This window comes from Cicer arietinum, chromosome 1 (assembly GCF_000331145.2).
Source record: "Cicer arietinum cultivar CDC Frontier isolate Library 1 chromosome 1, Cicar.CDCFrontier_v2.0, whole genome shotgun sequence".
Lineage (NCBI taxonomy): Eukaryota > Viridiplantae > Streptophyta > Magnoliopsida > Fabales > Fabaceae > Cicer > Cicer arietinum.
The window spans coordinates 22,005,021-22,028,888 of record NC_021160.2 but is presented as its reverse complement, the minus strand read 5'-3'; the positions used below and the strand labels follow the sequence as shown (position 1 = coordinate 22,028,888).

At 29.5% G+C, this 23,868-nt stretch overlaps 1 protein-coding gene and 1 pseudogene across 2 annotated transcripts; both read left to right on the top strand.

Annotated features, from left to right (window-relative positions):
- Positions 1-1,649: 1,649 nt before the first annotated feature.
- On the top strand, positions 1,650-14,786 carry LOC140918669 (uncharacterized; annotated as a pseudogene).
- Positions 14,787-18,571: 3,785 nt separating this feature from the next.
- Positions 18,572-23,581, top strand: LOC140919030 (uncharacterized). Of its 2 annotated transcripts, none has more exons than XM_073364414.1 (4): positions 18,572-18,732; positions 20,110-20,368; positions 21,552-21,652; positions 22,425-23,581. In XM_073364414.1, exons 2-4 carry the CDS (start codon positions 20,200-20,202, stop codon positions 22,596-22,598), a joined length of 444 nt encoding a protein of 147 aa, XP_073220515.1. In that variant the 5' UTR covers positions 18,572-18,732; positions 20,110-20,199; the 3' UTR covers positions 22,599-23,581. The 2 variants fall into 2 exon arrangements, with proteins under 2 accessions (XP_073220515.1, XP_073220512.1); XM_073364411.1 differs by having other exon boundaries at positions 21,552-21,679.
- Positions 23,582-23,868: the final 287 nt, after the last annotated feature.

Genomic DNA, 23,868 nt, shown 5'->3' with positions numbered 1-23,868 from the left:
CGACGACAGAAGTCCCTCAAAAGTATTATTAATTTGTGTTGGAGGAGACATCATGGTTTGAAAATGGATTTCATCTTCATTTACACCACCACTAGTCGAAGGAGGAGCCATAGCTGGTTGAGGTCGATTTAAATCTGGTCTGATCAAGCCAGCTGTTGGCATAGTTGGTCGGTATGGAGTTTGATCTAGTTGAGGTTGAGGAAGTTGATGTGAATATAATAAATTATTCTCAAGAATATAATAAATTATTATCAAGAATATAATTATATAAACCAAAATAAAATTTTAAAAAGAATTATATATACATTTTGACATACTTTATATGTCAACTAGGGGAGAATTTGCAAACAATATAATAAATTATTATAAAGACTATAATTATATAAACCAAAATAAAATTTTAAATGACGTTTAATGAAATTTTTCATAAAATAACTCCTTATATATAAACAAAAATAGAGATTGTTAAAGTATATAAATTTTGTGTACGAATTCAACTACAACTCTTTTTAATAACTAACAACAAATATTAATATCATCAATTTTAATAATGTTTTTTTAAAAAATAGTTATATTAAAATCAATAAGTTTTACATGTGTTTCAAATTTTTATTTATCATATATTATGTAAGCAACATAATTTTTATAATTTTTATTTATCATATATTATGTAAACAACATAATTTCTATAATAACATTTCGAATGACGAACTTTTTATATATTTTAAAAATAATATAAAAATATTTATAATATCACATATTTTACTAATCTATATTTAAAATGTATAAAATACTAACTTGATGTTGGGTAGTGTCTGACAAGCTTTCACAGAGCTGAGAACTCTTTGAAGTAAACACTATATCACCACTGTCAAAATAAAAATTCAACAATATTCATTAAATAAATAAATTCAAATCAAAAATAAAATTAAAAAACTAAATATATAATATAAACTTACCAAAATTCAAGATAGTAAAGAACAACCTTGGAGAAATAATTTTTGTAGAGAGAAGGTGGAGAGAAAATTTAGAAAGAAAGTTTAGAGAGAAGGTAGAAGTGAAAAATGATAAGAGGAGTGGAGTGATATTTATAGAAAATTATTGATCTTTTGTGGCGGCTTTAACGGTCAAAAAATAAGGAATTTGTGGCGGCCTGGGCGGCCACAAATTGAAACGGATCAATGGGCATTTGTGGCAGCTTTTGCCCTCACAAAAAGCAACGGACCAATGATTTTATGGCGGCCTGACAGCCACAAATTGCTTGCCTTTGTGGCGGCATTTACTCTCACAAAGGGTTGATTTTGTGGCTGAAAAAGCCCTCACAAAGGACTCCAATTTTAGCTGAATTTTGTGACGGCCTAAGCCCTCACAAAATCACAACGTTGTCATTTTAGGGTTTAGGGTTTAGGGTTTAGGCAGCCACGAAATCCATCTAAAATTATACAAAACTCATTACAAACCAACAGACAGAGAACACATTTTTCTCATCTGATGTTATTCTCTACTAAATTCTTTTTACCATGGGTATTAGCCTGATATTTTGAAATTGACCAAAAAGATGCCCAAACAATCCTCGTCAGAAGATTCAAAGTCAGATGGTGGAAAAAATTCTCTATTCCACCAAGTATCAAAAAACAAGTTGTGTCGACATGGCTCCAAAGGTAAGGAATGAAGAAACCAGACTCAATGGCAACTCAATTCTTGGCCCAAAAATCATTTGCCCAAATGCAACTAGCAGCAGCAAAATCCGAAAGAGGAATACTTTAACATCATGGCCCAACTTCTCAAAAGCAAGGTCCAATCCTCAAAACCTTTCAAAGGGCAGCGCTTCGGAAGACACCATTAATTTGGAAAATGACAACGAAGACGACTGTTTCGACATCTTGTTACCCATAAAATGAATACAATGGCCCAACAATTTTGGCTCATACAATGGCCCAATACTTTTGACCCATATCAAAAATGTAATCTTAAAATTAAAAGACGGTAAATGACAAAAGAAAGAAAAGCAAAAGCGACAACAAATTGTCTGCCACTTGTTCCCCACAATCACTAAAAGTAAAAAAGTGAAAGGAATCTCATCATTTCTTCCACTAAGCAATTCAGCATAAGACGGAATCTTTCACTATATATATATATATATATATATATATATATATATTAATAATTGATGATAAAATAAATTGTTTATACGGTTAATTGTATCAATGCAAATATTCAAAAAAATAGAAAATATTAATTTGTTGAAAAAAAATGTTCGAAAAATAAAAATTATTTTTGGATTTTTATCATATGTATATCTGTTCATTGCCTAGTTTAATATTTTCTTTATATGTTAAATCTTGTTAATAATTACTTTTGACCAAAAATAAATAAATAATTTATTCGACTATGATTAATTTTTTTAATATTTTGCAAGAGCATCAAATGATATATTGTGAGGAGGGTTCAATTCTTTTTTGGAGTTCTAAAATTTTTTGTTTTATGAAACTATTTTGTAATTGTTGGTCAATTCTGAGAAAAGAAACATCTTGTTTAAGAAAACATAGATGTTTTTCTTTTCCTTGAATTAAACAATTCAATTGAGTTTTGTAAACAAAACAAGCTTTTAAAAGATTTAAATTATTTGTTCTGGGTTTTTCAATAAAAGAGAAAACAATTTTGGCTTCTTTTGTTTTGCAAGAAATACTGTCATAATTGATTGAGATGGGAGTTATCATGTTAATGAAAGGGGTCCCTAAAATGACACTATGAGTAATATTTTCTAATAAAACAAAAGGAATTTTGAATGAAACGTTACCATTTTTAATAGAAGCTTCAATTTTATTTTTTATAATCATGTTGGAGTTGTTTGCAACAACAAGTTTTTCATTTGATTTTTGTAGAAATCTGTTTGGTACAATGCTACTTTTCAAACAATTTAAGTCTGCTCCCGTATCAAAAAGTCAATTATTTCAAATTTGAAATCTTAAAAAAAAACTAAATTAATTTTGATTATATATTTTCTTGTTGTTATAGTTCTCAAAACAAACAAGAAATCTTATGGGATTTCTTCCAAGTTTTCAATTTTGTTTGAATAATCTTCATTATCTTCCTCTTCTCCTTCCTGTTCCGAGTCAGAAGAGGTTTGATTTTGTATTTGGGAAAGAAGATTTTGAAGAATGTTTGAATCAATTTCCTGTTTTTGTTTAAGAGTTTTTAATTCGTGTTTTACATTTTTAATCTCTTCTTGTAGAGATTGGATTGTGACAGGGGTTTGTGATTTTGTTCTTTTTCCTAAGATGTTTGTTAGGTCATAAGTCGTTTGAGGAAGCAATTTTTATGAGGATGTCTAAAGTTGGCCTTGTTTTGATTCAAAAATATTTAACAACTTTCCTATTTTTTTTTTGTTGAAGCTTTGTATCTTCAACCTGTTTTATAATTTCAAGAATTAGTTCTTGGTCTTTTGTTAAAACATTAATTGATTTTAAACTAGATTTTGAGTCGCTAAGAGAGTCGGAGGTTCCTAACTCATCAAACTGCAAAAGTTTATCATTTTCCGATGAACTTATTTTAGAATATGTAAGTCTTTCTTCTTCAGAGGTTTCTAAAAGTATTGCCTCCATTTTTTGAATTATTTGTTCATTATTTTTTAATTCATGGAGTTTTTTATTTCTGTTGCATTATCTTGAGATGTGCCCTGTTTGGCCACACTTATAACAAGTTATTTGTTTTGAAGTTTGAGGTTCGAACTTCTTTTGCAAGGGTGTTTTCTTATAAAAATTAGGTTTTCTTTGATTGTAAGAAGTTTGAGGTTTATATTTTTTATAGAATTCATGTTTGCCTGTTTTATAGAAAGATTTTCTGTGAAGTTTTCTAAAAGGTTTTGAGCAAGATCCTTCACAGTCTTTTGAAACATTTGTCGTTGGTATTTCAAATTGTTTGCAAAAAGATCCTAGTTCCTGCCTAGTTCTTTTCATTCCCCACTTTAGATGTTTTTGGAGTTTTAAATCTTTGCAGATTTTCAAACCTTCTTTTTGTGTGAAGCTTACCAATTCCCCATAAGTTAGTTGATTATATGGGATTTGGTTTGTCCCATAGACTTCTTTAATTTTGTTTCTAACCTTTTCTCCTAAAAGGGTTGGGAGTCTAGCAAGGAATTTTTCCTTCCAGAAAGGTTGGTTTGACTCTTCCCTAAGCATAACCCTAGTTAGGAAAGTATTTTTTGTAATGTTGCAACTGCATCAGGTATTGGGTTTCCTATCTCTTAGAGGATGGGAATTCCTTCCTCTACGGTTTGGATTGCATTTAATATTTCTAGGCGTTGAGGAGGTGTAAGATGGTAGTCCCACCATCCTTTGGGTTGGCCTGAGAATCCTGCTATTAGGAGTTCAGCTATGGCTTTGTCAGGCGTATATATTGGCTCGGATATTGAAAAAAAATGTTCGAAAAATAAAAATTATTTTTGGATTTTTATCATATGTATATCTGTTCCTTGCCTAGGTTAATATTTTCTTTATATGTTAAATCTTGTTAATAATTACTTTTGACCAAAAATAAATAAATAATTTATTCGACTATTATTTATTTTTTTAATATTTTGCAAGAGCATCAAATGATATATTGTGAGGAGGGTTGTATATAGTGCAACAACCAATTAAGAAGTATTTATTTGAGATTTATTGAATAAATTTAAAATATTTAAAATACAGATTATTTCCATAAAGTTGAGTTAAGTTTTATTTTTTTTCTGTTATGTGTTCCCATTACATTAAATTTCGAAAATATAGATTTTAGATTGTTTCACCCACTAAATTAAATATAAGGGAATAACGGAAATACAATATAAAATTACTTTACATCAATAATTAATAATAACCGTCACGACAAAAATAAGTAAATATAATACTTTCAAACTAAAAAGTTGTATATTATTAGTATATCTTCTTTAATTTCAAAATATATTTATATTTGATATCTATATTAACTTAAATTGGTATATCGCAAGGCGAAGGTCCACGTAGTAGTTTGATACAAATTGAAGTGTTGAATTATTTAACAAATTTAATAAAAAAATCAAAACAAAAAAGATTAATGAAGAATTTCATTTAAACTGGATTCGTAATCAAGCTCAACGATTAATATTTTATTAATTTTGGTGCAATAGTGGTTACAATATAACTATTTCTTTACACAACAACAACGATAATCTACTTCAGTGAAACTATAACAACTGCCACCTTTTATGAAGCCCTTTTGTTTGCATTCTTGATTGCAATGTGAATCATTTGAGCACTTGTTTTTGATGCAAACCTTTCCTGGAGGAATTGGAAAATCAAAAGCGTTTGATCCTGCAATCAACAAAATTAAATTTAAATCCATATAAATAAGCATGTAAAAATTAAATTATAAATTTTTAAACAAGGTAGAATGAATAGCAAGAGTTCAGGTGAATTTTCAAGAGACACTTTTAGTGAAAAATAATATCTTGCTTTTAATATAAGATGTTTTTTAGTGAAAATGAATACGTTTAAGATCAAAAGATTCTTCATACTATCATCTCGTAAATAGTTGCATCGATTTTAATTGACTAATAATACAATCAATAGACATCACACATATCATTATACTAAAAATAGAAAATTAAAAAAAAAAATTAGAGGCATTTTTATTTATGCGTATAGTTTTTATAATATACCATGGGTTCAATACCGTATAAAAATTAAAATAAAAAAAATTTATTTTTTAGCGAAGCCCAAAACAAAGGCTTTAGATACTCTCGGTATTTCGAACTAAAGTTTTTTATATAGATAATAGACTATGAAAGTAAATATACGGAACAATATCAATTTAAAAATATTTAAAAAATTTGAGTTAGTAAATTTTACATCAGAAACTCATCCAATTGAAGAGACTATAGAATAAATTTTTCTTTACCTGAAAGCAAACTTAAACCAACACACAAAATGCAGAAAACATAAAAGTGATGGTTGCGAAAGGCCATTTTGAAGGGTTTCACTTTATGTTTTATTTCTCTTATGAGATGTTGCACTAAAGTCCATCATATATATACACTATTTAGAGAATACCAAACAGGGCTTTTTGGAAGTGAAACCATCCCAATACCACCTGTCTCGGTCTTAAATTCTTTTATTTTTTATAATTTAATAAATTAGGGGTGAATTTTTTTATTAAATATACTTTTAATTAAATTGTTAAATTTACGGTATAAAATTTAAAAATAAAAAATTGTGTTTAGTAACAACGAAAAATAACTCAAATAATATTATTACGGTATATCAATATTAAATAAGAAATGTTGTATATTTTATAATAATATATCAAAAGTATTTTAATTAATAAATTTTTTTTGATTTTAATCTTTGTTTGGATTTATTCAAAACAAATATATTATTTAATATGTTTTATGAGCTATATGAATCGGCTCTTGTGCATATTAACGTATAGAAACATATATTAATATCAATATTGATTGAAAACGATGATTACTTTATATCATTTATGTTACAAATAAATAGTAACTAATATTTTTGCTATTTTATAACCTCTTTTCAACGTTTCAAATTTTAATTGATTTTAATATCAATAATTGTATCATGTTATATATATATATATATATTTATACGTGTCGTGTACAGGGTTGAGTAGTGTGAGAGTAGAAAAGTTATTTTTCCATTGTTTGCAAGGTAGAGTTGATATTTTACAAAAGACATATCTATAATCTACGATTTGAATTTCACTTATAGCAATAAATAGTACATGTGGCATGGTTATATGGACATCCACATAATTGATTAATGATTATTCTTACAATTACAATTATTTATTCAAATTGTGTCATAGAGGGGAAAAACTGCATGTATTCTAAAGGAATATTTTCTCTCCTTGAATTACTGTTGATGATATATCATTTCACCTTCTTATAAAACAAATCAATGTATTATTTGATACTACACAACTGTTACAATTTCTCCAATTTGAATAATATCTAAATAAATCGATGTATCAACGATCAAATACAATAACCAAGTAATATTAAAATAGTAGAATTTAAATTTTATTTAAAATAATTTTTAATTAAATTTTACTTATCTTTTAGTTGAATATTAAAATATTACTATTCTATTTCTTCGACAACTAAAAGATTAAAAATAAAAAGTAGTTTTGACGTATAAAATTATGCATTTTGATAATATATATATATGTTTCACTTGTTTAAATCTATATGTTTAGTTTGTAATTTTGGTCATTAATTTATTCTAAAAACTTTTAATTTTCATATTTTAAAGTTTAAACCTATTTGTTTTTACTCAGCTTCAACTTTTAAACATTTTTATTACTACACTTATTTTTAGTCTTATTCCTGCTATACTTCTCTGCTCTCGTCAAAGATGCTTGAGCCCATGCTACAAGAGCATGTCCCGTTTGTTGTGATGTTGACTCTTTTTTGGATATTAATTATACTTTTTATTTTTCCACTTCGTGAGATGTGCTCCATTACTTGTATATCATTGTCTGAATCATCTTTATCAACACGTACATGACTTGCAATTCCAATGTTAAGGTATTGATTATCAAGCTCATTTTCATCATCAATATTTGGTGGGTCTTATGTAGATGAATGGTGAAGTACTTTAGTAGCATTATTTTTGTTGAATATGATTTCCAACAACTTATAATGGTCACATCCTTTCTTTTTTAAATTGAGAAGCTTTCTCATATACCTAAAACAATGCAAGCATGTCATCAGGTATGAGAAAATTTAAATAGAGGTAAAAACATAAATAGAATTATGTTGACACTTTATTAAATATGCAAGCTAAATAAAGCCTACATGTGTTAATTCTGCATACTGAGGATAATGCCGGAAAAGATATATCAATAGTATTTTAAAATCAAACCATTTACTTTATGAGTTAGTGGATCTCGTGCTCCATCAATATCATATAAGAACTAGAGTATTATTGCTGTATAATTCAGTGCGCTTACACCACATGCATAGGTACCAAAAACATATCTAAATGCATAAATGGGAACATAACACAAATTAGACTCATAAACACACATCAAATGACTTTTCCATCATCTTCCATATGTTGCATCCAAAACATTATCCTATATTTATGTAATGGAAATCCTTAAGATAACCAAAAAACACAACCAAAAAAAATGTTTCAACAACCCTGTCCCTTCTACTCCGACCACCATCCCTTATGTCAAAGGCTCTTTATTCATCAATTCAAAAGCTTTATCTTTTGATCATACTTTCTCAATTGCCAATGATTTTCAGCTTTATTGGTCCACTATCAATGGTGGACACCTTTCTATGGCTAACAGACCCATTTGGTCAACAATCTCAGGTAAGGCTTTTCAATATGAGTAAGAAGAATAAAAGGTTTCAAAAGTGTGGCATTGAAGCAAATATACCGTTTGAAGCAAAATGACCATTTGTGTATACAAAGTATTGAGGTTGGATTTCAAGTCAAGATTGAGAAACCAAACTTCATATGAAACAATAATAAGGTGTCTTCAGAAGATTCAAGAGTATATAACCACAAATTATACTTATTGCTTCAAGTTTTAAATTTATAAAGTATTGAATATAATTGTTAGGATTGGCATTCCTTTTTAACCTTTTTAAGATTTTGTTCTATCTGTTATCTTTTTCTTAATTAGGTATCTGAGATAAACTACTTGTTATATAGTTTAGGTTGTTTTAAGTTAGATGAAAATTTTTCCAATATACTTTAGGTTGTTTGAAATCAGTGAACATTAATTATTAATAGTACCTAAAAATAATTTTGCCATACCTCTTCGTTTGCAATAATAGTGTTGGTGTCTGCGTTCCATCAAAATCCAGTGTTCTGAAAAAGTGAATAGAACTCACGATACATGGCTCGTAGCCGATACATTTTTGTCTTTAGTTGATCCATTTTAAAGGAACAATTAGTTATAGAATTCAGCCTAGTAGTCATTGAGTTCCATGTTCTAGCATGAAATACACCATTTGGCATATTTTCTTTTGTAACTTCATCAACTATAATATCAATAAAAGCTTTAGTTACAGAATCCGCCCAAAGCTTTGATTCAAGATTGTCAATATTAGTTGTCATTTATAAAAAAAAAATAAAAAAAAAAGCAAACTCATGATCATAAAAAATAAATGTTCAACTATAAAACAAAAAAGTTAAAGAATAAAGCAAAAAGTTGCAATTGATTCATAAAAAGAAATGTGATAGAGTAAACACTAGTAATATTCCCCATTACTATTTCAAGAACACTATATGAAAATGAAGAAACCTAATAAGAAAAATCAAAGAGCAATTGAGAAACACATAAGCCATACATGCATAGCATACACAATTCAGTCACTCAATCAATGAGTTGATAAAAAATTTTCATAATCTACAACTTTCTATATCAAGATAATGGATAAGAACCAAACAAACCCATGACCTCAACTATTCTTGAATAGTTTTTCACTTGGTAAGTAGCTAGGTTACCTGTGCAGCAGAGGCAAGCGCGACAACGGGCACGTCATATGTGGGGCGGAAGAGGAGGAAGTCAGAAGGAATTGTGAACAAAAGCTTGAACTCTTCATGCTTTTTCGAATTCTCCAACCTGGTTAATAAACTATATGTATCCAAGTTATTTAAGATTCTTTTATTGTAGAACTTATTTATTTTTTTAGGATCCTATAAGATAAACAAGAAACTTCAAGACACTATGCTCCACAACTTTCTAAGCTCATTATGGGTAACAATCACAATCCCTCCAAGGAAGATTACATTAACTTCAAAGGGATCATGGTATATAATTAAATTGAAAATCAATAATAAAAGTCCTAAATAAATGAATTTAAACCTATTTTAATTTGATACAATGAGATGTGTTGACCATATTAGAAATGCACTATTAGACAATGAAATATATCAAAAGGGTATGATATAGTATGCATGGGACCATGCTATGATATCTGATGGTGTATATCATAAAATCACAACCATATGCTACTTCAATATTTCAATTCAAAGTCAAACAAATGAACCTAATACATAACTTACCAAGTAATTTGATGTGTATTAGATTTTAGACATGTATAGTTTGTACAGTCCCATGTATTTCAGCAATAACAGCAACACTAGAAGGGAAACACCTATCGTCAGAGGCTCATCCCCTCATTCTTATTTAAAATTTGTGAGTTTCCATCAACTTAATTATGCAAATGATTCAATCTTATATTTTGTTCTTTAGAAATTAAAGATAGTATTTGTAATTTTGAATATAGTGCAAAAAGTCCAATAGTATAATCTTTTAGTTCAATTCATAGCATCATATGACTTTCCATGAATAATCATAGTTTCAATTGTTTCTACTTGAATTAAAATATGACAAAGGCAACCGAGTCCCATGTAACTACAAAGCTAAAATTAAATTGAAAATGGGAAAGAAGGTAGTGAATTATTGCCGCCTTATTTAGTGGTCACAAATTGTTTGCAACAAATATTATGTAACAAGAATTCATACTCTTCATTCAAACAAGAATTAAAAAGAAAAATGAAACAAAACAAAAAAACACATTAAACAAAAGATGATTTTGTAAACACCAAATTTATACTCATTGATCTCATATACATGTTAATATTAATAACAAATAGATCATGATTCAGAATACAAAGGAAACCAAGGAAATCAACAACCAGAAACCAACTTAATTCAAAAAATAAAATTCAATTTAAAACTCAAATTCAAAAAATCCATATGCGAAGGAAAGGAAAAGAAAAACTAACCAAATGAATTATCAACAATGGTCAAGAAGAGGGAATGAGGTGGATGAACTTGATCCAATCACGAGCTATAGTTGGAATCGCAATCTAGGATTCATCGTTTTGGCAGAGTGATGCAACGGCTCCATCGGATTTCCATTGTGTTTCTGTGTTCAATTGTTTTAGTGAGAGATTGATCAATTTTTGCTATTTTATAAATTGAACATAATTATAACTATGCCATTAATCAAAATTAACTTTTCCGTGTTTTTCCTTTTTAAAATTGAATAATGAGAAGTAAATCACTATTTACATGTTTTGTATTTTTAAATAAAGTATAATATTAAAAATAATTTTACAAAATTGTTTTTAAAAACATGTAATCCAAATAAATTTTAAATTTTTAAATATTTAAAAACTAAAATAGAGTTTTGATATTAAAACAAGTATTCCAACAAACCTTCTAACAAGTCTAGAATGTTTAATTGTTGTCCTTATTATAATTCATCAAATTTAGAATGTTATTGCTTAATATACTCCATAAATTACAGATGAGTTTGTCTCTTAAGAGTGATTGTTCCTTACATGTAAATACAAAATTTATTTTGAAATTATTTGAGACTAATTTCAAGCATTCTACTTACCACATATAACTCTATTATTGATTTTCTTTTTTAATTTATTTGCCTATAAATATTTTAGTTTAAATTTAATATAGTGACTCTCATTGTGGCAGGTCTCCTATACATATTAGTTGATTGACTTGATTTAATTAAATTTTTCACAAACATAAAATAGGTAACTTGCTATTAATAACAACATAATTAAACCAATAATAACATTATTTTTTATTTTATTTTATATGAATTGAATGCAAACCTGTTAAAAAAATTCATTTCAATTGCCAACAATCATATTTACAAATACAAATATAATTAATATAAATAATTTAAATCAAATCAAATCGTAAATACTGGGTCCGTTTGATGGAAATGATAAGAGACACGATAGAAATAAATTATTATATCATGTCTGAATTTAGTGTTTGATAAATCAACATGATATGATAAGTTAATCCAGAATTCTATCATATCTTGTTTCTCTAGTTGAAATTTCTATCATGAATATCAGTTGTGTTGTGTTAGAAATCAACAAGATAGGATAAGAATATTAGTTTACTCAATTACCCTTATAAAATATAATTTATAATATAAATTGAAATATAATAAAATATAAATATAAAAAAATTTATATAATATAATCTAAAATATAAAAATATAAATCTAATCAAATAGAAACATAATTAATAGAACTTGTTATTAAACTTAAAAATGAAATATTAATAATTAATTTAAAAAAATGTTTATGGTTTTATACAAGGATAGTTTTATCTTTTTATATAATTTAATAAATGAGTATTCACAATTATAAAAATATGAACGTTAATTGAAATTTTAAAATAGATATAATTTGTTTACAAGATATTCTTGCCATTTACATATAATATATATCATATTTTTATTTACATTCTAACAAATAAAATATAATTATTTAGTTACTCATGATTTTGTTTTTAAAATTTACATTGTTTATTTAGTAGTGTCAATCAATAGTTTTAATATAAAATTATTTCATTACTTATTTAATTTTTATGTTAATTTAAAATATAATAAGTTAATTTAAAAAAAAAAACTAATATGTAACTATTCACAATGATAATTTTGTTATTTAAATATAATATATATTATATCATATCATGATGAAATGTGTATCAAATATATGACAAAATAAAATATTATCATGTTGGTTATCATGTGTGTATCAAGCATATGATATGATAATGTTTATCTTGTCACTATCTTATCATATACTCTCGTAACCTTATTCAACTTTATATCATATCTTGTCTCCTTTTATCCTATACATCAAACGGACGTACACCTAAAATATAAACTGAATCATAAATAGATGTATTAATAAAGTTCCTAAGTTGACTTTGCCTATATATTTCAATTCATTCAAATTCAATAAAATAAAAATTTAATTACAATAAATTACAACTATAAATATCCACAAATATATATTTACAATTTTGTTTGGCAATAATTGATCAAAGGAAAGTCTCTATCTTTCACTATATCCACACACACACACAAGATTTCATAAAAAAAAAGTTGTCATTTTTCATAAAAAAGTTTATTTTACATTTTTGTCTTTTATATGCAATACATGAGACTTGAAAATGCAACAATTATTTTCGTTTTTTGGATCTAAGATAAGATATATTCGACAATGTTTGGGAGTGTATTGAATTGAAATTTCAAGAGAATTTATAAGACTCTTTGATTAAAAAAAGTTGGTATTTGAGTAAGATTTAAAAAAAGTTATAAATAACTCCCAATATATTTTATTGAGATTTCTAATATTTTTTAAAGAAGGCAACAAAATTCGATGCTATTCAACTAAAATTTTTACACATTTAAAAATTGTCTCTTGCTATTCAAAAATATACATATTTTGATTGAATCTATACTAGAATAGATTTTGTGAGGCTTTTTAGTTGAATATATATATATATATATATATATATATAACTCTCATTCAACAATCTCACAAAAATCCTTGAAACTCTTGAACAATCGTGCTCTTATTTTTCACGGTTTTTGAAATCCAACTCTTACTTTTCACGGTTTTTGAATTTCTTTCTTCACATATCAAGTTTTTCTTTTTCTTTTTTATCTTCTACGTTGCTATTGTATCTTGTTGATTTCTTTTACATTTTGATTCTTTAGTTATTTTTTTTTCATTTATTCCTTTTACTTTGCTTTTGTTGGTTTTTATTTTTATTTTTAAATTTTTTTGTTGATTTTTCATATATTTCTCACATTGACATATTTTTGTTGGCTCTTCATGTTATCATTGATTTTTGTTAATTTCAAGTTAGTATGCTTTTTGTTGAATAAAAATTTTGATTTGGGTTCTCTATATTTTGCCACGTTAGTATCCCTCCCAATTAACATGTTTTTTTTAAATATTTTTCCTTGTTTAATAAAAAAATTGTTTTGTCTTGTTAAGTATGCAGTTGTCCTCGGTTGTAATTTAACTAAAAAAATATTTTGTCTTGTGTTATAGCATTTAAAGTTTAGGGCTTAGTGTTTAGGGTTTGAGGTTATTATTATTGGTAGAGTTTATAGTTTATTATTAGTAGGTTTATAGCACCTCTTGGCGGATGCTATAAATGATGGATTACGTGATGTCAATGAGTCACTTAACAAACAAAATGTAGAACGAGTTATACTTCTTCGCATCAATGCCAACATTAAAGTTCTTAAAACAAATATTAATTATTGGAGCTGAATGAAGTGGTTTAGAAATCAATGTAATAATATGTCAACACTAACAAGAAACAACTCTGACTTTGGATGAAACTCTGCTACTAAGACTTTACAACTAGTGAAGAAGTATGGAAGGATTACTTGAAGGTGAATTGTTCATAACCTTTTAACTATAGTAATAGTTACACTTTTAATAGATCATAATATTTGCAATATATTAACAATGAATAATTTATTATTTGTTAGTCTCACCCAAATCACAACAAGTTTTTAGCTCCATTTTAAGGTGTGAAATATCATCTACAAGATTTTGCAAGTCATGGTAATGATCCACAAAATGAAAAACAATTGTTCAATCTTTGACATGCGTCTTTAAGAAATATCATCGAGATGATATTTGATATATTTAAAATCACGGTTCACAATCTTTAAGTCAACGCCATTTTTATTTAAGACACAAGCATAATTTGTATTGGCATGTGCATCACTTCATAACTTCATTTGTAAAGAATGTCGTTCAGATGGGTTTTTAGTTGAGCTTGTAGATGTATCTTCATCTCCGATATTACTAATTAACGAATACCATAATTATGAACCTAATGCTCAAATCCAAAAGCAGCCACACAAAGATGCTAATTTATGAAGGAGTACTATAGCTACAAATATGTGGATAAATGCTACTTAGGATGACATGAAACTCGAAACTATTTTGATGTTGAAATATTTTAAAAATTGTATCAGTTTTGTTTTTATTTATTCAAACTTGATAATATACTTATTATATTTTGTCATTCAATATTATAAATTCATAAAATATTTCAAAATGTTGTGTTACAAATCCATTAAAGAGTCTTTTTAAAATCTCAATCCAATACACCTTTTTAGTTGTACAACTTTAATATTTTTCATTTTAGCTGCAGCTTTCCTCTTTCAATTTATTTTTGCATATGCTATTTTTTTTCCTTGAATTTTTTAATGTTGATGTTGATTATCAATATTAGTTTTGTTTCTGCTTTATTAAGGTAAGTTCCTCTCTCTGCCTCTTGCCTCTGCTATTTTTTTTCTTCATATTCTTACTTATTTAGTGCATATCGATTAAGATTATGCAGCACAAATATGATAAATATTTAGTGTTATAATAATCTATTATGCATAGGTACACCGTACATGTAATATAAAATATAATTTTTTTTTAAATGTGGAACAATTAACAAGGGTCAAAGTCTTGGGAAAGTGTTTCATAATTGATATAAGTGAGGGCTTAAGCTCTCGACATGTCACCACACATGCCATTTGCGAGGTCCACATATCTAAGAACATGTCACTTTTTGTTATTTGGAGTTATTTGCGAAGGCCTAAGCCATAAGAACCATAAAATGACATTGCATTTTCGAGGGCCCTAACCGTAGGTACTTTGCGACTGCCTCAACCCCAAGAAGTTCTTAAGGGCTTTGGCCCTAGGAAAGCTCACGTTCTTTATGATTCTAAAATTTATTTTGCTATGGCTTTGGCCCTCAATATTGTTGTCTAACATATGTTTTATCTAGGGCCTTTTGGCCCTCAGAAATAGTGTTTTCCAGGGTTTATTTATAGTATTTCCTAAGCCTTTTGGTCCTAACAAATTCAAGTAATATTTGTTGTAGTGTTCGTTCTCCAGAATAGGTGGTACCTACAAACACTCTAACACTTAAGCAAGTGGTCGTTTGTCGAAAGTGAGAGGTAAATTGATGCATAAGTTGTGTACCTTTCATTGTGTTTGAACAACAATATTTATAGTGTGAGGACTAGAGTTTTTTTAGTCATGTAATGTATTTTATTGGCAGACAATGGATCAATCTAGAATAGTTGTCCCTAGGTAATATCAAGATAAGCCTTGTCGTAAAGGACACATTGGTTGAGGACAACATTTAAAGAGATCAAGCCCCGCTGAGCTTTGAACTTCTCTGAGCTCTGCGACATAGCGAACATGTTAAAGAATAAAGGAATTGACGCCTTAGCCTTCATATTTCAACACAAAACTTTAAAGTCATGCATGTATGCCCAATTGTTTGGATGAAGCTTAGAAGGAGAAACATCCAAATAGGCAAAGACTTCCACTTTGAAATTGGTGAAGGGAAAACATATCTCCATATTCTTGAACACCACCTTGTACATGAGAACTACACAAGCCCTGTATACATTGCATATACGTTGATCCTCATTGGTGGGTAAAATTTCCAATCCACTAAAAGGATAGCCATCGACGTTTAGGGCATCTCTAAATCATTTCTAATGAGATTTTACCTTTTCCCCTGCTTGTCGTCCCTGCACATATTAAAGAAGGATATGTGAGTTTGACATCGATCTACCTTGATGATACACCACTCTGCTTCTTCACGGCTAAAGGGTGAGAAAGATACCCCTCCAAGGCCACCTTGAATCGAGCCAAATGCCTCATCAACAATTTGTATTACCACACCCTAGAGCCAACCATATCAACAAAAATAAACATATGGCTAAGATCAAAACACACAAAGGGGAAAATGGTAGGGCTACCAGAAGATGCCCCCATTCATACCTCCGTCCATGATGAAACCAAGACCATTTATACCAAAAGGATCCATAAAGAAGAAGAATAGAGAAAAGCAATACATGCTCAAACAAAAGAAATAAAGTACTAGAGAAAGGACAAGGTGAGACAATAGCATCAATTGTCTGAATCAAGAACTATGGATCAACAAATGATCAAATAACTCCTTTGAGGTATTGGAAATTCTAAGGCACAAACGATGGAGAAACAAGGAAATAAAAGTTGAGATAGCAAATAGGCAAAATGTGCAAGAGGTTAGAAAAAAGAAACATTAGGGGTATTTATAGGTCATTAAGTTTGAACTATCAAGGGCCTAACTTTTTTCGAATAACTTAACGACTGAGATTCTCCCTAGGATGTTGTGTCAATCACTCAAGAGACCCCTAGAACACTCAATGCATATAATCGTTAGACCCCATGTGGCGGTTGGGGAATGAAAATGCACCATTTCAAACCCATCAACAAGAACATGCATCCACGTGACGTCCATTGACATAACAATGACATCACTTCACTTTTAAAATTCCCGCCTAATTGACCTTAGCGCAACTGGAACATGCATGCCACTGTTGACTTCATAAAAGAAAGGAAACATCCACTTCGGCAGCCAAAGTCAGCAAACTCTACAAGTCTTCATCTTGGATACTCGAGCTAAAGACTTGGGGTCAACTATTCCGACGTGGACTTCGACCAAATAATCTCACACTACTAACATGGAATGGGCCTTCCCCCAATATGCCAAGAGTCTGGGATCTCAGTCTCAGCATAGCTCCATACAGGTGCGCCATAACCTTCTACCAAGACCTGTCGATCATCATCCGATCAACATTGCACTTTTTAGATGCAAAGTCACATTCATTCTTTAAATATCACTCCCTCCAACTATCACTAAAGCACATTAGAGTGGTTGTAGGTACACCCAACCAGAACTTGCTCCATCGTTTTCCGTCATTGCTAACTGTCACCAATCACCTCTCAATTTCTGCTCTGAATCACTGTTCAAAAGTTTAGAAGTTTGCATGGATCATTTTACATGCGTTTAGTATACTTTGAGGGTGAAGTTCCTTTAAAAGATGTTGAATTGCATGTCAAGTTATTTTCTCTTTGGAAATCGAGTAGTCATTGACATTTGATCTCTCTTAATAAATAATATTATGAGTTATTCTTCTGTTTAAAAGAAAATCTTAGGAGGATTTGATCTCATGTATTTTGGTCTTTAAAAATAGATATTTAACATACCTCTCAATAGATTTCAAATTTCAATATCAAATAGACAAAAAATATTCATTTTCAAAGTTGGATTATGATTCTAGTGTAACACAAGAATATTCATGTTCCAAGAAAAAAAAAACCATAAAAAATTCATACAGAAATTATCATTCAAAATCTCAATTCACACTAGTGACGCAATTAGACCTTTTAAAAAGAGTATTCAATATGGGAGAACTTTAGTTTTGTTTTGAACAAACCATGGGATGTTCCACGTACAAAGCATGCAATTAAAAATAATTGAGATGAAATACTCCACTTGTAAACATCATGCTAGTGGAAGAATTCTAAATTCATTCATGAAAATAAAAATTAGTCTATCGATTAAACATGCTTTTCATTTTCCAAAATGTTAAGTGTTGCACAACAAAGTGGACCTCCTCGAACTTCACTAACGGCCACAAAAAGAACAAAAAAGAAACTAAAGCTTCGAAGGACCAAACAATGCACACCAACAAGTTGAATGGAGTGCGAGTGTGATTTCCACGCACTGTATGTTGCGCGTATGACAGCGCCCCCACCCTGGTGGAGCAAAAATACCTCTCTTTCCGCGAAACAGCACGTGTCGACGCGTCTTACTGAGCTGGTTTCACGCGCCACGTGGCACTTTATCAACGGTCGAAGAAATAGATCTCATCCCAGCCGTCAGAAGCACCATCCAACAGCGCATACTTACGGACAGAGAGAACCTTCTCTCTCACTTTTCTCTCTGACCCGCGGAACGAAATTCAATGAAACTTTAGAGTGAGAAACTAGAGAGAGAAAGGGGTTGGTTCAGTTGCTGCTTACACAGGTAACCTCCTCTCGAATTTCACTGTGTTTGAGTTGCTTCGTAACATTGTTCATCAAAACTACAGCTTCTTTTTTTTTTTTTTTGATTTGATCTTTGTACTGTTTCTGTGAATTGTTAGTTATAGTAACTTTTTCTGCTGTGTAACTGCAACTTGAACTTGAACTTGTTCATTTTTTTTAGTTAGTTTCTTTTTTGATTTTTGAGAATAGTTTCTAATTCGGTTTGTTAGGATATTTTTCTAGGTTGACTCCAGATTTGGCGCGTTAATTATTCAGTTTTTATGTATTTTTTTGGAGTGACACCTCTTGTTGAGTATTGATTTTTCAGTTTTATTTTTGTGTTTTTGTTGGTGTATTATGTTGAACAAATTATTGTGGTTAGTTGTTGTATTGGAAATTCTCTACTCACTAGAGTTGTCAAGCATCAGAAAGTGATCAGAATTTTTTCCTTTTTTGTTTCTAATCTGGTTTTGAATCTCAATAATTTTTTATTTATTTTTATCTGAGGTAGGTGTGTGTGTTTTTACATATATATGTTAGTTGGATAATGTTATGGTTATAAAAGGGTATCCTTTTTAATTGAGTCGTATATATAATTTCAAAGCTTTTTTACCTTTAATAGGCTTCTTTGCTTCTTGGTAAATTCATTATTAGTCTGGTATTTTCCTTTTATACAAGTTTTTTTGTTGTCTTGGATGTATTCTATATTTGAGTAATTTGTCCTAATTAGAACTCCCTCCGGAACGAAATATAAGCAAAAAATTTTTGCTTATATTTCATTCCAGAGTAGTATTTGATAAGAAATGTAAATATATTTGAAAATTAGGTCTGGGGTTTTGTTTATATACATGCTCTTTGTTTTCTGGATGTTTGAGTAATTTTCCCAACTACTATTTGGATAAACTCAATCTTTATTATTATGGTTTATTACATGCCAACATATTCTGTATATTGTATATTATGAGTATTACTCACACACCATAAAAATTTAAGAATCTTTCACTTGTTCAACTTGTATTATATTGACTAAGAGTTTATAAAGTATGGACAACCATAACCTTACATGCTGGTTTTGTGGGATAAAGTTAGGCCTCACCTAAATTTAAAGTTTTGTTTAAGACTTGTTTATACTTATCCACTAACTTGTAATCTCTCACCTCTCTTTTCTTAATGATATCATCATCTTTTATTACCCTAAAGAATAAAAGACCTGGATTTTCAGTTCCATGTTCTTAGATGTACATTTCTCAGTGTTGATATTAAATTATTGCTTGCTACTTGTACATTTCTTTTCCTTTTAAAATATCTGCATTAAATATTTTTAGTCCACTGATTATAATTCGTAGTTTGGTATTTCTGTTCTCCTTTTGTGCAATAGCCTCTGCTGCTTTGACGGTCAAGAGGGACTTTGGTTCCCTGCAGATGTGCCGTAAGCCGGATTGCTGTACCTATTGTAAGCACAAAACAAATGCCATCCCTAAAAATGAAGAGCAAAGTAAGTGGAAGCTGTTTGACGGAGAGAAAGGATCTTCAAATCTGTCCGAAATCAAAAGTAATTTCCAAAAACCCATGTTCTAAAATCATGATTACTGCTAAAGATGCAGAGATGGACGCAACTATTCAAAATTGCATAGATGGTAAGCGGCTACTTGAGATGGCTTAAATTCAATATTCCTTTGATGTTTCTGTTGATGTATCGATGTAATTTTTTTTCCTTACTAGTGTCTTTAAGAATGATTCGTGTTTTAGCTTCATTTGTTATTTTCAGTTCTTTTTGCAGCTTTTCAACATTTAATATATAACATGCTGCGGATTTTGAGCTTTTATTGCTGATTTTAAGCAAGCCATAGAATCTAAATTGGTGATTTGCCTAGCTGATATTTTGTCTTAATTTGTTTCTTAATATTTTTTTGATAAGAAATGGAACTAAATTACGAAATCAACCGAGGAAAACTAGTCCCTCGTACATCATCTTCTAGCAGAAGTTTCAGAGTAGGAGGAAAAACATAAAAAAATACAATTAATTATAAGGAAGAGCGCCTGAGATTTGCTAACAGGCCAGCACACCGGTTAGCCTCGCGATACACATGAAAGACTGAAGTGCTCCATCCATGGCGGTGGAGAATTGAGATCACCTCTTGGAGATTTATCTATGATATACATGGCTTTTGACATTCTACTAGAAAAAAATTAGAACAGGTGTCCATTATTACCATAGATGTGCCTAAGTTATGTTCTAGGAGTGTCAAAGGTGTGTTGAAGCCAAGAAATTGGTTTTTTGGGATACTCGTCTGAATTGTCAGATGAGTGTTGGACACAGAGACACGTCTAATTTTAGGAGTGTCCGTGCTTTATAGGTGGGTCATAAATTTGTTTGTCTGTCACAATCAAAAACATGGAAGGTAAGGTATAGCTGCTAGTTATCGGAATCTCCGGATTTGAGTTTCCAAAACTGTAGTTGTGCTGGTATATAATTAAAATACATCTATTAGATCTTTATTTGGGCTTTATCTGAAAATTCTTTTAATTGTTCAAATACAGAGTAGAGAAAATTGTTTTTATGATCTTCCTGTAGAAAAAAAAAGCTATTACTTAAATCTTTTGGTTGAGTAGAATGGCCATGTATGATAAGAAGTAGGCCTATAGAACTGTGTATCCATTTTTGGTAGTTTATTTTCTTTCTTGATATAATTTATTTTTATTCTGTGATAGTAGGTAATATCACTTTCCAGTCACATACAATCTTGCTTAATTTATGACTGTTTAAATTGAAATTATTTTGATTCCATGCATTTGATAGTTCTTGCTATTTCTCTATAGTTTCTTCAAGGACGCTGCCCAACGATATTGCAAGTGATCAATGTAATGATGGCAAAGAATTTCTGAATAATGAAAACTCTGAATCCCAGCACCAATTTTCTGTATGTTCCTCTGTCCTGGGAAGAATGGTAGAGTTTGGTTATATTTGATTTAATAATATTTATTTATTGGAAATTTACTCTTTTTTTTTTGGTATCCTACTAATACCTTGGTATTAGTCACTGCAATGATCAAGACAACTATTGTTAGTCACAAATAGCGGAGTCTTGTACTCTTGTTTAATATGACCCTTCACAAATATTATTCTGTAATTAATGCATTCACAATTTGCTAGGCCATGTCTCTCTTAAATGGCCTTATTACAGTCCTACCTTAGGACACATATACAAGCAAAACATAAGCCACACCAATGTATGACATAAAAACATATGCAAATTAATTCAACCTTATTAATTTTCTGGAAAACTTAAAAATGCAATGGGATTGAAGATATGATTTCCCCTCAATTTATAATTTTTCCTCAACTTAAAAACTTAAATCTGAAGGCTATTTTCTTTAGGAGATACCAAATATCAGGATTTTAGAACCCGGTCTATTGTACATGGTTATCTGCTTTTTGAAGGTTGCCAAATCCCATAGTCAACTAATTTTGGGCATACACTTATAAACGTATCCATTAATGAGTTTTATATCTTCTCCTAGATAAAAGAAAATTTTCCATTTTCCAATTAGATAGATGCATGTAAATACTTCAAGTATAAGTTAACTTTTCTGTTGAAACGTTATTATATGCTCTATACCTGTATCCATGACATTTAAAGTTTGAAGTCTTCTGTGATGCACAATTGACACAACTCATTTTCTTTTTTGTAGGAACTGACCAATCCCTGTACAGAAAACTTAGAAACAATATTTTCTCCTGCTTTTGAGCCCATTGAAGTCCATTCACAACATTATACTGAAAAAGGTACAGCTATGAAGATTCTGTTATTTGTGTTGTGTGTGTGTTTCAACTTTGCTGCTGGCACTATGATAGAACATGATTGAAAATTTTTCATTTTATTAATTTGAAAACAAGATTTATTGTGCAACTCTATTGTTTCTTAGCAAGTTTTGTGAGTTGACATATAACCTGAACTTGTGCTATATGATTTTCTTTCCTATATGATGATTGCGTTGGGAATTAAAAGAGACTGCCTTATTATTCTTCAAAGTTTTTATTATTTAAGATGGCAGGTTAATAAAAATAGTTTTTCACAATCCAATTTCATTCTTGTAAATTCTTTAACAGTTGGGATCTATTAAAATAAAGAGAAGTTTTAACAACTGTTGAAGTTGTGGGATTTTAGATAAAAGGAGGAGAGAAAATAATAAGGGTTATTATTGATAATAGCTTTATGCTAACTTGATTACAAAAGACTCAATATTAATCTCTATTTATAGAGATATATAGACTCAATCCTAAATCAGGAACAAATTGCGGAATTTTCTTATTTTATTTTCTGTTGTCTTTACAATAATACAAAGCAGAATTTATACAGATTAGGAGATTAAGGCTGGGCGCTGATCTAGCCTAGGAATTAGGGAAGTTATTCTCCTCATAATTGCTAATTAATAAGATAGGAAAGGCTATGAATTAGCTAATACTAATCTATATTTAATGGACATAAAGCTGTCATAAAACTGTACAAAACAGAATCTATTGATTCTCCTTAATTAGCGCCAATCTTCAACACTCCCCCTCAATCTGGGTGGTAGATATCTATCATACCCAGATTGGACCTGATAGTTTCGTATGTGTGCCTTGAAAGTGCCTTTTGTTAGAATGTCTGTTGCTTGTCTGTTTGATGAGATGTGGTTAACACTTATGATCTCATGATCAATTTTCTCCTTAATGAAGTGTTTGTCTATTTCCACATGCTTTGTTCTATCATGGTGAACCGGGTTTTTTGCAATACTTATAGCTGCCTTGTTGTCACAAAGTATTCTCATAGTGTAGTTAGTAGGAATTTTGATCTCATCCAACATTCGTTTGACTCTTTGGAAATCGAGTAGTCATTGACATTTGATCTCTCTTAATAAATAATATTATGAGTTATTCTTCTGTTTAAAAGAAAATCTTAGGAGGATTTGATCTCATGTATTTTGGTCTTTAAAAATAGATATTTAACATACCTCTCAATAGATTTCAAATTTCAATATCAAATAGACAAAAAATATTCATTTTCAAAGTTGGATTATGATTCTAGTGTAACACAAGAATATTCATGTTCCAAGAAAAAAAAAACCATAAAAAATTCATACAGAAATTATCATT